The 17,503-nt window shown below is 37.9% G+C and overlaps 1 protein-coding gene across 6 annotated transcripts; it reads left to right on the forward strand.

Moving 5' to 3' along the window:
- The first annotated feature begins 1,265 nt into the window (after positions 1-1,265).
- On the forward strand, positions 1,266-16,254 carry LOC145102728 (deSI-like protein At4g17486). Of its 6 annotated transcripts, XM_079040192.1 has the most exons (5): positions 1,268-1,695; positions 1,838-2,125; positions 2,212-2,403; positions 6,666-6,708; positions 16,068-16,254. In XM_079040192.1, the coding sequence occupies exons 1-4, from the start codon at positions 1,560-1,562 to the stop codon at positions 6,686-6,688; spliced, it is 639 nt and encodes a 212-aa protein (XP_078896318.1). In that variant the 5' UTR covers positions 1,268-1,559; the 3' UTR covers positions 6,689-6,708; positions 16,068-16,254. The 6 variants fall into 6 exon arrangements, with proteins under 6 accessions (XP_078896314.1, XP_078896313.1, XP_078896318.1 ...); XM_079040188.1 differs by lacking the exons at positions 6,666-6,708; positions 16,068-16,254 and adding an exon at positions 2,658-2,841 and having other exon boundaries at positions 1,266-1,695; XM_079040187.1 differs by lacking the exons at positions 6,666-6,708; positions 16,068-16,254 and adding an exon at positions 2,668-2,841 and having other exon boundaries at positions 1,266-1,695.
- The last annotated feature ends 1,249 nt before the right edge of the window (positions 16,255-17,503 follow it).

A 17,503-nucleotide genomic window follows, 5' to 3' on the forward strand; every position in this document is an offset into this window, starting at 1 on the left:
AATTAATTTCCATAAAAATAAAATTATAATTATGAATATCATTTAATATACATGTAATTATGGAAATCATGTAATATCTATCTTTATTTAATTAAATAATTATTTAATTTTACTAAATTTCTATTGGTGCATTCTCGTATATAATAAATATAAGAAACACGTTAACCTAGCCTATATATATATTCCGCTTTGGGCTTACACCTCACTCCGCCTCGAGGCTTACGCCTCGTGAGGCGGAGGGAAAACGCTTCGAGGCGTGATTTCGTACTTTAAAACCTTGACTGAAACAACATTTCATATTATTAGAGGCATTCCAAAACGGATTATTCTTCATATTCTGGACTATTCTGCATATTTCGGAATGTTCTTTGCATTCAAAAGCCCAATTGTTCATTTCAGAGGAGTACAAAGGAGGGATAAAGGCAAGACACTCGACCATATACTAGTTTTTGAAGTTACCAGCGGGACACTAATGGCAATTAAGTAGCTTTCTAAGGCTTTAGATTTGGATTAACAATATATTACAGACATGGTCTTCACGTTACATACATGTTCTTTGCATTTTAGACTAGGTTTTTTCGGTTAATGATCCATAAAAACACAAAGGAAGTAAGAAGTAGTAACCTGTAAAATCTCAATATCGACATTATCGTGTGTCATTTTTGACTTCGTCAAATATGTCCAAGATGTTTGGTATCTTGGTATGCATTACAAAATTCCATTAAGTAGTCGATCACTTAGTCGGGAAGTCGTTTTAAAACGGGCCGGTCTGTACTCGACTTTTGGAATAAATCATTCCGGACTAGTTGATCGTTTTTCATATATATATATATATATATATATATATATATATATATATATATATATATATATATATAGAGAGAGAGAGAGAGAGAGAGAGAGAGAGAGAGAGAGAGTCATTACATAGTTTAATTTAATCAATATCTAACTTCCCGCACTCAAAGTATTATTTTAACACGTTTAAACGACTAATGATCAAAATTTATACGGTATTTACGAATCCTAATTTTGTATAAACAAACAAGATAGATAAAAGAAGATGTTCACATATATTTTCCTAAGAAAAATTAAATATCCTTGTACATTTTTTCCCCTTTGTTCCTACTCCTACTCATATAGAATACTAAGATTTATATTTTAATTTGAAATAATACAATTACTTTTACGTCAAACCTAGAGCATATTAGTGGGTAAATTCGCCCTCTTCTATATTAACACGCTTTCAGTCGTTCGCAACTCAATTCCCTACTTTTAACACCTACAATTTTAATGTTAAATAATGCGACTTAATTCACTTAACTGCCTCCACAAATCGGAAATACAAACAGCAGTGGTGGTGGTGGCCCGCCAGAAAGCGGATGATGCGATACTTATATGCCGCCGGTGACACCAACCTCACCCTCACCTTCATCGATTCTTTTTCTCTCCGATATATGAATTTCAGCAATTTCTATCCAATGTTTTCAGATTTTCAAACCAGCAGCTGTTAATTGATTCCCGATCAAATATACTAAGCTTTCATCACTCTCAACTGAGAAATGCTGTGCAGAGGAAACTCGATAAAGTGCCGGAAACAAGGATCGGTGCCGGTATACCTCAATGTATATGATCTCACCTCCATGAATGGCTACGCTTATTGGCTAGGTCTCGGTGTCTATCATTCCGGCGTCCAAGGTTTGAATTTCACTACTCTTTTCCTCTGATTCAAATCAACTCGATAGGAAATTAACATTAACGAAGTAGTTTATGTTTATCCGATCACGAATCCAATAGCTTCGAACGATGATTTGCTAAATTACTTTTTTCCTGGTTTTAGTTCATGGAGTTGAGTATGCGTTCGGATGTCATGAACAAGCGACGACAGGGATCTTCGAGGGAGAACCGAAACAATGCGAAGGATTTACTTTCAGGAAGCAGATTCTGATCGGATGGACGGAGAAGAATCTGAGAGAAGTGAGAAGAATCATGGAAGATCTTGCTGAAGATTACAAAGGCATTTCATATAATCTCATTACCAAAAACTGCAACCACTTCTGCAATGACGTTTGTGTTAGACTCACCGGAAACTCGATCCCTAGTTGGATCAATCGACTCGCCAGAATCGGTAATCAATTGAACTTTTCCTAAATCTGATCGTAAAATCGTAACGATTCATTAAGATCTGAACGCTTTTTCTGGTGATAAATCTAGGTTTTCTGTGCAATTGTATAATTCCGGCGAGTATAAGTTCGATCAAAGTCGGAATTGAAGATAACAAAGTGCACAACGAAGGAGAAATGAAAAAGCTGAGAAGCCGTTCCAGCAGGTTCACCTCGTCTTCGAGTTGTTCACCGGCGTCGGAAAATTCGCCGTTGACATCTCCCACGGTTGCTCCGACGACAGGTCATAGAACCACATCTTCCCTCCCTCCACCTTCTCCTTTGATTCTAGATTCTCCCAAATCCTAACAGATTTTTGATTTTTCATTCCATCTTTCAATCAAACTGTTCTTGGTTTAAATTTTTTCTTCATTCATGTTTTTAATTGATTTATTTTTCTCCTCCATTGAAACTGTTAACAAGATTTCCACCTTGAATACATTTGGAAGAATGATTCTTATGAATCAATCTACAATCTCTGACTAATTGAAAATTTAGGTAAATTCAGTTATGCCATTTCACGATTGTTCTTTGAGCAACATGGGGGGATCTTCTTTTCTTTGTAGAGTAGAACACATGATGCAATGAATGCAAAGGACAAGGCCAATACGCATGATATAGTAGTATATTGTCCTTTATGTTGGCTTTCTTCGAATTAATTCTTTATTATGATTGTCATGTATTACTTGGGTCCCATTTAATGATGCGAAAAAGATATGTAAGGTCCATTTAATGATGAAAAAGAAAGAAATAAGCTACAAAAATGATATAAAAAACAAAACGGAAAAACAATCAGATATATAGATTAAATCGACTTTAATATTTAGGGTTTAGGATTTATTATTTAGATTTTTATGATGACATATAGAATCACAACCCAAATTGACATGTTCATATTCATATATGTAAAAATTCCTAGTGATAATTAATATAAAATCACATACACATCAAGAAAAGTTTTGAAAAAATTTATAAGTATAAGCAATAATTTTCACCAACTAATGGCAAAGAAATCCTAAAGAGTAGATTTTATTCTTCTAGGTAGGACCATGGATACAGTGTATGTTTAGCCAAAAATAATTTAAAGTTGGAAACTATATGATATAACTTTTATTTACATGGGAATATTTGATAAAAATAATAGTAAAATTTTGAAATATGAAAAGAATACATAAAACATAAAGCCTAAAGCTACTTTATGAACTTTTTATTCTAAAAGATTAAACTTTAATACCTTATTTTTATACAACATTTTTTCTTTAATTCGAGTTTTATATCCTAAAAACTAAAAAATTCTCAAAGTATTTAAAATCCTGATGTTAAACACGCCAAAATAACCACATTTAATATATATATTTTTTTAACTATTTGATCACAAAAGATACAACTTTTCTAGGTCACCCACCATTTGAATAAATTCTCCCCTTTATTTATAGTTTTTACCTTTGCATGTTCAAAGATTACGTGTAAATGGACCCATTGAAGGTCCACATAGAGAACCCATAATCCCTCCCTCTCATTACAACCACCATAGGATTCTTTTGGCACATATGATGACTATTATTGGCAATTTAATATATAGAAAAAAAAACAGTTGAAATCCATAAAAAACAACTATATTTTCTTAAAAGGTTAAGAAAGCTTTAAATACATTCTATCATGGATTTAAGTTTGATCCAAATGTTATTAAGTTAGTTTATAATCTTGGACATTTTTCATGTAGTCGATTTGTATATAAAAAGAATTAAGGATTCATGCCACATTTTTAGCTACCGACTATCATTATTTTGTTTTTAAGTCATCAAAGTTGTAATTGTGAGCTCGACTTTGACTCGGCTTTATACAAAAGCTTTACGAGTGCTCTTCAGACTTCAATATCTGACATTTACTCGTCTTGATATTGCATATGTTGTAAAGTATATATGTTTCTTTATGCATGACCCATGTGTACCATATTTTTCAACGTGTTGGTCCACATATGGGTTCTGTTTATCTAGGGAATACTTAGACCATGTTATGGGGGCTTTCGGCTTTGGTCAAAAGTGGAGAGGTTGAATTCGTTCATGTTTATCGTCAGCTAGAGCTTCAGTTTTGATGAATGGTAGTCTTGCTGCTAAGGATCATATAGAATTACGAGACTTTATGGAGTATAATCGACCAAGTGATGAAAGTGCACCTTTCTAGGCATTACATATGAAGGATTAGTCTGTAGAGGATAATTAAGTAGAGGTTTTGATTATTCTTTGATAATCTTGAGAATACTAGTGATAATGTGAAAATAGTATTAGTAGACAAAGTCGAGACCCAAAGGGAATGCAGATAATTTAAGTTCGTAAAACATTGTCATTTAACCCTTAGCGATAAAAGGATTGTTCAGTGAAAAGGAATAGTTTGGCTCAACATAGTTGATGTTTTGATGATGAATCTAAGTTGACAGTCTGATAAGCCATCAAAAAAGAACCTAGGATATTTTGTCGAGTATTAGACAATATAGTAAGATGATTTAGTATCGTGGGAGCATAGTACGAGGTTAAACCTTGCTTAGGATGGAGAATTGACTTTCGAGATCATTATCCAACGTTGTTTTGCTGATGATTTTGGGACATAATCATCCTAAGGGGGAAGTAATTGTAACGTTTGTAAGTTAGGGCTAGATGATTAACTTATAATAAGTAATAATTATTATAAATAAAATCCTCAAATAAGATAATTATTCACCGTACGTTTTACGAGCGATAAATATATACATTTTTTTATAGAAGATTATTTTGGATAAATGGTCTTCATGAGAGTTGTAGTAGTCGTAATGACGATTATGTGGGTATATAGGACGCTTAAATCTGACTTGTATGAAGAAATTATGATTGTTCGAAGTTTTGCGTTCAACCTTATACGACAAAGTACGTCGTAAAATACGAATCGAAGATAGGTTGCTTATTATCCTAAGTAAGCTAAATGAAAGTCGTAGTAATCATCAAACCGGGAACGTACTTATAAAGAATGCTTAAATCTGACTTTGTATGAGAAAGTTATGATTTTTTAAAGTTTTAGTATATCAGTATGCGACACAAAAACCAAAATTTAAATCAGTTGAGTGTTAAAACAATCTCTCGAGAGTTGAAGATCTCGTAAATATGAACCTGTCGATATAGAGACAGTCGAGAATGGAGTTTGTATAAAAGAGTTATGGTTTTAACACGGACTTTAACAGTCTAATATCTATTAAAATATAAATTTAAAATAGAGTGAGAATTAACTGTTGAGACCTTAAGGAAATCTGTAGACCTCGTTGAGAGGATTCTGGGGATATAAAGAACGTCAAAAACGGAGCTCGTATGCGAAAGTTATGATCGTTCGAAGATTCCAAGAAAAATACATGCTATGATGAAGTGACACCACCAGGAGGTGCCACGTGGCCAAGTGTGAGTCGGAATCTTCCACCGATCGAGTGACGTGGCACCACGAGGTTGCGACACATGGCCCCACAATAAGTTGACACATGGCAACTTCTAGAAAGGGTGGATGTGGACGAACCAGCAAGCGACACGTAGCAACCAAAGAGGGCACCAACGTCATCAATAGGCATGACCCGCCCAGTAAAATACACAACGTGCGCCCCTGTATTCCCTATAAATAGATGTTGAATCTTGCCTATTTTCTTCACACCAATCTCTCATTTTTTTTCTCTCAAACGATTTCCCAGCCTTGAGTCCAATTTTTTTAGGGCTTTTGAGTGTTTTAGCAGGGGTCTAACGTATCTAGGAATCCGACTAGAAAGAGCTTTCAGATCGGAGTTCTGCCCGCGCGATTTCCCTGTTGTCGCTAAAATTCTTGTAAGTTAAGATGCACTTACCATGCTTCAAGTGTAACTTATATTTATATTCAGTGTCGTTATTATGAATCTATAAATGAGATTTATCAGTGATCCCAAGTCATAATACTGATTGATCTACTTACAAAAATTATGTTTAGGCTAGATTTAGTGAGGTGTTTAAAGTGAGATTTCTAAACAGTATACTATGTATACCAAACGGACCCTACATCCGATATGATCTTACTTGGTTGTTCCTTACTTGATAGATCTTGATGTACATATTGGGATTGTTGATGAATCTAGACCATTGCTATTATAGTCACGAGGAATATAAGATTTAGACTTGCTAGTATTCTATAGGTCTTTTGAAAGGAAAAACTAAGGTGATAGGTGAAGCGCTGCCCTAATCACCAAGTCATCCACCAGTAGCGGATGCAGGAATTTACAAGAGTAGTGGCACAATTTTTTTTTCTGATCAAATATATCAACATAAAAAATTTAAACGTACGAGTATATTAAAAATAACAAATTAGTAGTTCTAGAACTTACATTAGTCGGTTCAAATGGGTTTAAACTTGTTAAATGCTATTACTTATGTCTGTTATTTTTATAGTCCAAATGATACAAAAATGGCTCATACATATTTACAGATTAAAGTTTACTAATGTTAATATAATCATGTATTGCCTCAGGAACAAGAAGAATATATACCTAAACATCCAAGCCATTGCAAAGGTAATGGTAGAAAGGATGTTGCACATAGATGTAGCAAAGGTTGTCGTTGTAAATTTCATTCCAAAATATATAGTACAAGTTCTGTTCAATCACTGGTATGTGATTCAACATCAAGCATCAGCTAGAGGATATTAATAAATGCAAAATCATTCAATATTGAAAGCTTAGAATTCCTTTCTTACACAAGATCGAAAAACCACACTATAGAATACAATACATACTATACTAATCCCAGTAGCATGATCTTCACGAAGATGGAAACTGTCATTTATGGCCTAACTTCAGGAAGATCGAAAAACCAGAATAAATGCATCCCCACTAAATACCCACATAATTCTAACAATAAATAAATAAATAAATAAATAAGGAGAAAACTACCCCTCCACTAAGAAAGATGCTCTGCTCCTACTACTTTTCTATGTTTCCTCTTTTGCCACTTCTTCTAGAATATGTGCGTTGCAGTGGATGTGTATCATTTTCACCTGCAAAGCAGTGATAACAAGAAAGAAAAACTAACTAAACAAGAAACCATTAACAGCATATGAAATTTGCAAGAAGATCATGGACAGAAAAGGCTTGGTACGAGCATAGAACCAGAAAACAAAAATCAATTAGAAGAACAAATGTTACCAAAAAAACAAGTTTTTCATATGCCCTTAATTCCCGCCTAAACTAAAATTTTTGGGTCCTATTCAGTGAACATTTTAATAAAAACTGAATGGGTAAAAATGAAAATAGAATTTTCAAGAGTGGGATTTGAACCCATGCCTCTTTTTGACCAGAACCTTAATCCTGGGTGTAAGACCAACTGAAACACTTAAACTTATATTAAATATATGAACTATAATAATAATAATATAATCTTTTTTTGTAGGTGCATATTAATAAAAAAGTATTTTTTTTTATACTAATACAAAAAATTTGAGTGGTTGCCCAAGACCCCTCAAGACCTCTATAGGTCGGCCCATGTTATTCACCTAAGTCAGGTGAGTGCATAGTTACTTTCATGAACATGATTTTAATACAAATATTTATTTAAGGTATTAAATATTTTGTCGAAAGTTTAAATATGAATTATATGTCTATTGCCTGGAATATATGTTAGATGTATATATGATGTGCGAACCATATATGGTTTTATATGTGATAAGATGTATATATAAAATTACATATGGTTCTATATGTGATAAGATGTATATATAAAATTATTACATGATAATAATAATAGAGGTATTAATTATAAAAAAGTAAATGTATATTAATACCTAATACTCTGTATTAATTTATACACTAGTTAGGATAGTGTTGCCTAAACGGAGTTGATATTGGAAATTGATTATAAGCATTGTGGTCTTGCAAAAATTAGTCCTTGAACTTTTCTGGTCGACCGGTGGTGCATTCTTTCCCGCAGGACGTGCGCTCGCACACAAGTTCAGTGGCCCGAAACTAATTTGGCTCGCATTTGCACCCCCCTTACGTGCGCGGGCAAGAGAGAGCCTTGGTTCTAATAAGCTAGCCTTACAAAGGTAGCTAGTCTTTGTAGTTATAAACCAATTTTCTTTTCATTCCCCCACCAATGTGGGATGAGTTTTAAACTCACTGAACTCCTTTACTTTCCCTCCCAATTGCCCTACTTTGACAAGCAATTTCTCATTCATTTTTAATCCGTTTTGGACGTGTGTGTAACATCCGGATTTTCAGGTATATCATTGTAAGAGTAATTCTGAGATTTATGGAGCGACTCGACAAATTGTGAGTCCAACTCGTCGAGTATAGTCGAGTTATCCGTGTGGGTTTAATGAACTGACTCGACGAGTCAGTGTACCGACTCGCCGAGTTGGTTTTGTGCGAGGAAACCCTAAATTCTTGGGGTTGGGCCTATTTAAGGGGACTTATAACCTCAAATGTGCCTCACCAGCTGCCCAACTCTCCTGTGTGAAACCCTTAGCGGCCATTAAAGGTAAAAGAGAGCGCTTGAACTAATATCAAGTGTTTTTGGTGAATCTTTTGGAAGGAAAGGAGTTAGCAACAAGAAAGGAACGAGAAGAAGCTGTGGGATCTAGCATTTCTTCACGTGGAGCTTCTGTAGAAGGTATAAAGCCTACACCTTTCTCATCTTATTAGTTGGATCTCATGACTATGGAAGTTAGCGCTTTTTCTACCTTTTGTTGGGACAATAAGTGCATGGAGTCTATTAGGAAGTCTAGAATTCAGACCTGGACCTTGTGAGGTCCAGAGAGTCCAAAGATTATAGCTTTATTCAACCATATAAGAGTTATTGTGGTTAATCATCCTTGTTAGAGTTATATTGGCATTTAGAGCAACATATGCCATGCATGGATGTAAAGCTCGTGACTTTATGTGATAATTGATCCCTAAGAACGTAGATCTAAAGTTTGGGAAGGTTTTCTGCCTTGAAATCGTCTGAATGAGAAATGAGTCTGAATGGGCTCACCGAGTCGATGAGACCCAATGAGCTTGATCATGTGATAACTCGGCGAGTTAGGAGTCTACTCGACGAGCTAAGTTGGACCTTCACGAGACTTCTGAGGAAATGAGTGGACTCAACGAGTCATATAGGTGCACTCGGCGAGTCGGGTCAAACATGGACGGTTGACTTGGGTTGACTTCTGTTGACTTTAGGGTTTAGTCAAACATGAGTATTAGAGAGCATGGAGGGGTAAAATGGTCTTTTTACCCACTTCAAGAGTTAGAAAGAGGAAGAATAACCTTTGGTTTACTTAGAGTCGAGAATCGAGTATTTATTGAGATAATTACCCTATATGTTAGGCGGTGGCTAGTTCGAGATTCGAGGGCGAGGATGATTGCTTACTGTCAAGGTGAGTCTTTTCACTATACTTACCATGAGTGGTATCTTTGTGTGACGGAGATGTCTTATGTGTTTATATTGAGTACTGAGATATCTTACATTATGTCTATGTGATTTATGTTGTGTATTATTATGTGCTTACTGAGTTAGTACAGGAGGGTCCATCCGAGTTATGGGACTGGAGGTTCCCACTGAAACACATTGACCGGATGGTCTTACTGTTTTATAGCCTCGAGTGGCTAATGAGCCGTGTGTGGTATTTTAGGGAACTCACTAAGCTTCGTGCTTACCGTGTTATGTGTTATGTGTTTCAGGTTTTTCTCAGGATCGTGGGAAGGCACCGACTTGATTGTACACACCAGTGAAAGAGTTATGTTTTTGAGAATCTTGGATTTTAATCAAACAATTATGGAGTTGCGAGTTGTAAATTAAATAAATGAGATTTTTGTGAAATGTGTTATGAGAATTATGTGATTTTAAATGAAAATTTTGTTTTGAAAATTTTTAGTGTTACAGGTTGGTATCAGAGCCTTGGTTTGAGGGATTCGGATACACCTTCGGGTATATCTAGACTCAAACTGGGTATTTGAGAAATTTTTTCAAAAGAAATGATTTTTCTAAAACAAGCAAGAGTTTCTAAGAGAAAACGAGAAGGAGCAGTGTGTACAATCAGCCAGAGCCCGAACGGTGATTTCCCAAAATACCCTTACTTATTTGTGTTATGAGTTATTATTGAGGTATTAGTGATGCATGCTAGGAGATAAGTTGGGTGTTTCATACTTTAGGGCTAGAGTTGCATGATTTGTGATGCCTTAACCTAGGAATTTTTCTATCTGTGATGTGCTTTGAGTATGTACGGAGTAAGAGTATCCAGCATGAATATTTCAGAGATAGAGCTTTGAGTAGAGGAGTAATCTAGGAGAGATACCTAGATGAGCATTAGAGGAGCCTATTGAGAGAGTAGTTAGATACCCGTTTAGGGTAGAGTTGCTTGAGTTCGGTGACACCTTTAGAGTGTGAGTAAAGCAAATAGAGTTGTAACCTAAAGTGGTTTTACGTGCTGGTGGAGACTATTCAATGCCCGAATGTTGCTCGCTTCGTGATTTGTGGAACTCTCGATGATGGGAGTTAGCTACTAAGTGAATATGACGATATTCAGGAGGTAGATGGCTAGCATTGTAAGGAGTTCTTCAACAGCTGATGGCAAAGAAGTATGAGAACCTAGGAAGAGCCTAGGGGTGGCCTTAGTCATATGAGTACGCTAATATAGGAGAGTACTCGCTGGGGAGCAACCAGGTTTAATGGGATTGGTGATCGAGAAGGTTGAGCAACTACTTAGGAAATCTGGGATGATTCGTGTGGAAAATATGGATAGATGTGGCAGGTAGTATGGGCCCGTACTACTAAAAGCAGAGGACATGTACTCGAAACAGGGAGAATTCCAGAGGTTCTAAGTAGCAGATTGAGAGGAGATAACATGGTTCGGGTACCATGATTCGTAGCAGATTGAGAGGAGATAACACGGTTCGGGTACCATGACTTGTAGCAGATTGAGAGGAGATAACATGGTTCAGGTACCATGATTCGTAGCAGATTGAGAGGAGATAACATGGTTCGAGTACCATGATTCGTAGCAGATTGAGAGGTGATCACATGGTTCGAGTACCATGATTCATGTCGGTTAGTGCTTCTGGTTTTACCAGTTATCCCGTTGTGTTTGATTAGACTGAGATCATATGTGATAGAGTGTGGGGCCTGAGGGCCTTGTCGAACGAGTTTCAATGGAGCATATCTTGAGAAGGAAATCGAGTTAGTTTCTAAGATATTTTTGGTGAGATGCCAGTTGAAGTCGCAAGACTTAGGGATGAGTAGAGATGATGCTTATTGGTGGATCGCGGTCTGAGTTGAGCAATCGACCGGTGCATGAGACATCACCTTCTGTGACAAGAGTTGCATTGTCCTCGTTTCTTGGAGAAGCGAAGGAGATAACGAATTCCCGGTCTCAGAGTTTGGAGGTAAACCCCGTGGGGTAGCATATGGATGCAACCTTTTCACCAGAGTATTTGAGTAGTATGTTTGTTGCGCTGTATTTTCATACCATGAGAGAGTTATTAGTAGGACTACGATGGAAGAAAACAAGGAGGTGCCTTATTAAGGGAGGCATACTTTTAGCAGCAGTTCCAGGTGATTAAGAGACGCATATTGGGGCGGTGGACCTCGTTGTCTACGTTGTGTATCGACTGTGAGAGTAAGGTCTCTTGCTTTTATGATGATTCTCGCGGTGGGAGGCTGGTCGAGGAATTAGTGGCGAGGTGTGTGATAGTGTATTATTTTGAGATTGCGATTCAGGTTTATTCGAAACAGTTGGGGGTATCCGGCGGTGTGTCAATTTGAGGCTTCGAGATGACTAGAGGAAGTCATGTTGGGAAGATTCCGAGATTTGGGTCTGAGTTGCGGGATATTTGGAGTTGGTTGGTTTCCATTGGGAAGATTATTGAATGATTACGTGGTACGTTTCAAGAGTCAAGTGTGATGTATCAGGTAAAACAGTCTAGAGTAGATTGTTGGTATGCCAATTGGTGATGGTTCGAACCCTGAGTGGGGGAGAATTGGGTATTCTATTGGGAGGATCAGCGATTCGTTCAAGTGCAGGTAGAGAACTAATTATGGAGATCTACGGTGCGGACACATGAGACTTGGGTTATTGGTGGATGAGGCAAGGTGCAAGGCGGGAAGATGTATGAGTATGTGTTTAAGAAAGGACAAGTGAATTCAGGGAAGGTGGCCGTTGGTCACATAATTTATTGTGTCAAGGGATTTTTTTGGGCTTACAAATTTTGAGTTCGAGGCGGTTGGATCGCTGAGTTCAGGGTACACTAGCTGAGATTTGCGGGTATAGGGATAGATTGTGATCTATACTCCAGGAGGGGCATCAATTGATTTGCCAACCAATTTCAGAGTCAATATGAGTAGTTTCGTAGGGGTGGTGATCAATAAAGGATGGAACTTTGGATTTTTGGCAACGTGTTTTCAGTCATTGACGATTCCTCCGTGTTTCAATTCGTGAGATGGGAGTATTTCGAGGTTTCGAGTTGCGTAAGTGGATGATCAGTGGTTGAGGCAAGACATCGTGAGATGTTGTGAGGGTGTACCGAAGTACCCGGGTATGATGTCCTAATTTTTGGTCATGTTGAGACTCGAGTGTGAGATGACAAGTGGAGTACCGAGAGATTTTTTTCCAGGGGGAACCCATCGGTTAAGTGTCGCCGGAGTGGGACTGTCTAAGGGTGTATCTGTGCTGAGAAAAGTGTCGTGCCTTCGAGAATTTACATCAGGGAGTGGGGGTGCATAAGCTGGGTGGGTGTAAGCACCTATCTAGGTTGAGCTACGGAGCATGATTTGGTGAACTCGGTGTAGTGAAGTGTTGATGATGAGATTATGGGGTGATAAGAGAGCGAGTGGATCCGGGTAGGAATAATCGTTTGGGATCATTAGGAGAAACCATGGAGTAAGCCCATGGTGAGTCAGTGAGCGAGAGAGTGTTGTAAGACTAAGGGGAGCCGTAACATTCATGAGTTAGTGGGAAAGGGTATCGTGGTACTACGGGGAGCCGTAGTATTTGCTAGTCATCGGGAGAGTGTCGTGATACTGTTGGGAGCCATAGTACTCACTAGTCAGGGAGAGAGTATTGTGATACTGCGGGGAGCTGTAGTATTTACTGGTTAGTGGGAGAGTGTTGTGATATTGTGGGGAGCGGTAGTACTCACTAGTTAGTGAGGGGGTGTCGTAAGCCTACGGGGGGAACCGTAACACTCAATAGTCGATAAGAGTGAATATTGTTCTGCGGGGAGCTGTACTATTGAATATTCAGAGTATGACACAAAGGAGTTCTTAGGCTTGGGTAGCCTTACCACTTGAGTCTTTTGGAAATTGGTTGCCGAACCAGAGGCGAGACTGGGGTCTCCGTGTCGGACGAGGATTGTTGTATCCCGGGTTGAGGAAGGATTACTGTAATCGTAAGGAACTGGAGAGATGGTGTGTGCATGAATTTGCAAATCATGAGTACGGGTTAAGTATCAGATTGGAAATGAGTTGAATTTGGGACAATCCGTGTACTGAGTAGGTGAGATGAGGTTCCGGATTCACAGATGGGTTCCATTTTGAGGGGTATTGTGTGTCATCTGATGTCTGAGACCTGAGTGGGTCAATTAATCTGTATGGGAAGGACCGCGAGACGTATGGAACTAATGGGTAGTAGGCGACGGAGGTCGAGGGTGAGATGATTTCAGTTGGGGTTGTAGTATTCGCTTGGGGTAAAGCGAACTTCATGACTAGTGTGTCACACCGGGCCGAGACAGTTAGTGTGAGAAGGAAGTCCGTAAGACGTTTTGGGGTATGAAATGCGTAACCTTTGGAGGTTCAACTGTTGGGTTGGGAGTTGACCTGGTGCTCAGTGTTGAAATGGATATTTGAGAAGGGAGTTGGGGCTTATGATTGATAGATGTCAAAGGATACTTCTGAGCAAGCATGATCATTTTCATGTGTCTGAGGACAGGGTGTTGGGAGTTCATTGTTCAGATGGGTTTTGATTGCAGTACAGTTGGTGGGTTCCTGGTGACGTGATCCTTTCATTCATTGGAGTATGATCTGGATCGTCTTGTATGTCTGGTAAGAGTGATCGGTAGCCAATTTTTGGGCATTGACTTGTTTTATCAGTCGCAGCGAGAGAATCAGAGGGGCAGTAAGTTATCGGGGTTTGTTATTCGAGGAGCAAATAACATGGTGTTATCCTGAGAGGGCGGTCCGACAGTGAGATAGGCTACTAGAGTTTCTAGATTCTGAAGAGTCAGAAGGGGTAACGTAGCAGCAGAAGGGTCTGTCCTTTTCCGGGTTTAGGAGTTTCTGTTTGGATTTAGGTGCTTCTGGAGGAAGATAGCCGTGTGGTATAAGATCCTTTCGATGGTACCTTTCGGGTTTTTGGGTTCGATCTATGTGTTGTGGAGGAGCGATGGCGAAATCTAATTCAAATGGGGGAGAATTGTAACATCCGGATTTTCAGATATATCATTGTAAGAGTAATTCTGAAATTTATGGAGCGACTTGATGAGTTGTGAGTCCAACTCGTCGAGTAGAGTCGAGTTATCCGCGTGGGTTTAATGAACTAACTCGACGAGTCAGTGTGCCGACTCGCTGAGTTGGTGTTGTGCGAGGAAACCCTAAATTCCCGAGTTTGGGGCCTATTTAAGGAGACTGATAACCTCAATTGCACCTCACTAGCTGCCCAACTCTCCTGTGTGAAACCCTTAGCGGCCATTGAAGCTAAGAGAGAGTGCTTGAACTAATATCAAGTGTTTTTGGTGAATCTTTTGAAAGGAAAGGAGTGAGCAACAGTCAAGGAACGAGAAGAGGTTGTGGGATCTAGCATTTCTTCACGTGGAGCTTCTGTAGAAGGTATGAAGCCTACACCTTTCTCATCTTATTAGTTGGATCTCATGACTATGGAAGTTAGGGTTTTTTCTACCTTTTGTTGGGATAATAAGTGCATGGAGTCTATTAGGAGGCCTAGAATTCAGATCTAGACCTTGTGAGGTCCAGAGAGTCCAAAGATTATAGCTTTATTCAACCATATAAGAGTTATTGTGGTTAATCATCCTTGTTAGAGTTATATTGGCATTTAGAGCAACATATGCCATGCATGGACGTAAAGCTCGTGACTTTATGTGATAATAAAGCCCTGAGAACATAGATCTAAAGTTTGGGAAGGTTTTCTGCCTTGAAATCGTCTAAATGAGAAATGAGTCTAAATGGACTCGCCGAGTCGATGAGCCGACTCGGCGAGTCGGTTAGGGTTTGTCCTGATGAGCTTAATCATGCGATAACTCGGCGAGTTGGGGGTCAACTCGACGAGCTAAGCTGGACCTTCACGGGACTTATGAGGAAACGAGTGGACTTGACGAGTCACATAGGTGTACTCGACAAGTCGGGTCAAACATGGATTGTTGACTCGAGTTGACTTCTGTTGACTTTAGGGTTTGGTCAAACATGAGTAATGGAGACCATGGAGGGGTAAAATGGTCTTTTACCCACTTCAAGAGTTAGAAAGAGGATGAATAACTTTTAGTTTACTTAGAGTCGAGAATTGAGTAGTTATTGAGATAATTACCCTATGTGTTAGGCGGTGCGTAGTTTGAGATTCGAGTGCGAGGATGGTTGCTTGTTGTCAAGGTGAGTCTTCTCACTATACTTACCATGAGTGGTATCTTTGTGTGACGGAGATGTCTTATGTGTTTATATTGAGTACTGATATATCCTACATTACGTCTATGTGATTTATGCTGTGTATTATTTTGTGCTTACTGAGTTAGGACCGAAGGGTCCACCCGAGTTATGGGGCTGGTGGGTCCCACTGAAACACATTGACCGAAGGGTCTTACTGTGTTATAGCCTCGAGTGGCTAATGAGTTGTGTGTGGTATTTTGGGGAACTCACTAAGCTTCGTGCTTACCGTGTTATGTGTTATGTGTTTCAGGTTTTTCTCAGGATAGCGGGAAGACACCGGCTTGATTGTACACACCAGTGAAAGAGTTATGTTTTTGAGGATACTGGATTTTAATTAAAAAATTATGGAGTTGCAAGTTGTAAATTAAATAAATGAGATTTTTGTGAAATGTGTTATGAGAGTTATATGATTTTAAATGAAAATTTTGTTTTGAAAATTTTTGGTGTTACAGTGTGATATATCAAAACGAAGATATCACGGAGGAGAACATGAATATATAATCAATAACTCATTTTGATTATATTTAAAGTCCAAAATTTGTGCTAAAAATGGAGAAAATCCATTTTTGGAAATTAACAAAATTAATTTTCCAACAATACTTTCATAGTTACTACCACAATATGTAAATATAGTAACTGAATTAATTGTTACAAAATGGTCGTTAGAACACATATTAGTAAAATATTCCAGTATTATCCTACTTGAGTGAGTGATCATGTGTGATGAGTATTCATATGTTATCTTAAAGTAATAACCATCAAGTTTCATATTAAATCCATTAGAAAATGATACAATCAGTCGTGTCATTATCAAGATGAGACCCCATCAATCGTACTAAGGGATCAATACAAAATACTTAGAAAAGTTATACCAAAACATATAACATTAGATTATATAGATTAATAAGCGCATTAATCTACCTATCTAATAAATGAAACCTTCTTTACACGTGGAATCTCATTATCATATCTACATATCAAAGTTAAATTACATATATACCCTCTACCTATTTAAAATAAATTTAGTTTTAATTTTAAAATTATTTTTCCTGCATATGACTGTATCTTTGATTACTCTATCATTTATCCCCAATTTCGGCATTTCCATACCCGTCTCCTCAGATCCTACTCATCTTCATTGAATTAAAATATTTTGTTTTGCTTCTTTATAGACGGGAAATCATACCTCTTTCTCACCTCTTTTCTCTTTAACACTAAACGAACCGCCCACAGACCTCACATTGCCGCTTTGTCTCTACCATCATCCACTGCTTTCTTCCTACCATCAAGTGTAATTGATGGTGATATCAAGGGCATAAACGTCTTTGAGGTACAAGAAATTAGCATCGCCTCCATGAAATTTCTTTCTTGAGTCGGTTGTCACCCACCTTTGCAACACCTTGAAAGTTGGTTATTTCCCTGTGCTAAAAAAATGTGTAAACTTTTTTTTTCCGACCGTAATGGATTTCACACAATTGTGCATCCTAGCCTCTTTCATCGTTGTTTCTTCATGCACACACTCCACAAGTAGCCTCTTATCAGGTAACATAAAAAATTCTTTATTTTTTTTCACTACCTTATTTGGGTTATGTATCCATATTGTTGGATTTTAAAATTTGAGTTAATGCGCCTGTTTGGAACAGAATATCATCAACTCTCAGATCTTAAAATCAAATCACATCTTGG

This window comes from Lactuca serriola, chromosome 4 (assembly GCF_051521515.1).
Source record: "Lactuca serriola cultivar US96UC23 chromosome 4, Lser_US96UC23_V15, whole genome shotgun sequence".
Lineage (NCBI taxonomy): Eukaryota > Viridiplantae > Streptophyta > Magnoliopsida > Asterales > Asteraceae > Lactuca > Lactuca serriola.

Bases quoted from the DNA above. Each gene is read 5' to 3' on its own strand.
- LOC145102728 (XM_079040187.1), top strand. From the start codon at position 1,560: ATGCTGTGCAGAGGAAACTCGATAAAGTGCCGGAAACAAGGATCGGTG. The intron at 1,696-1,837 runs GTTTGAATTTCA...TCCTGGTTTTAG, and splicing joins CTATCATTCCGGCGTCCAAG to TTCATGGAGTTGAGTATGCG. The intron at 2,404-2,667 runs GTCATAGAACCA...AGGTAAATTCAG, and splicing joins CACGGTTGCTCCGACGACAG to TTATGCCATTTCACGATTGT.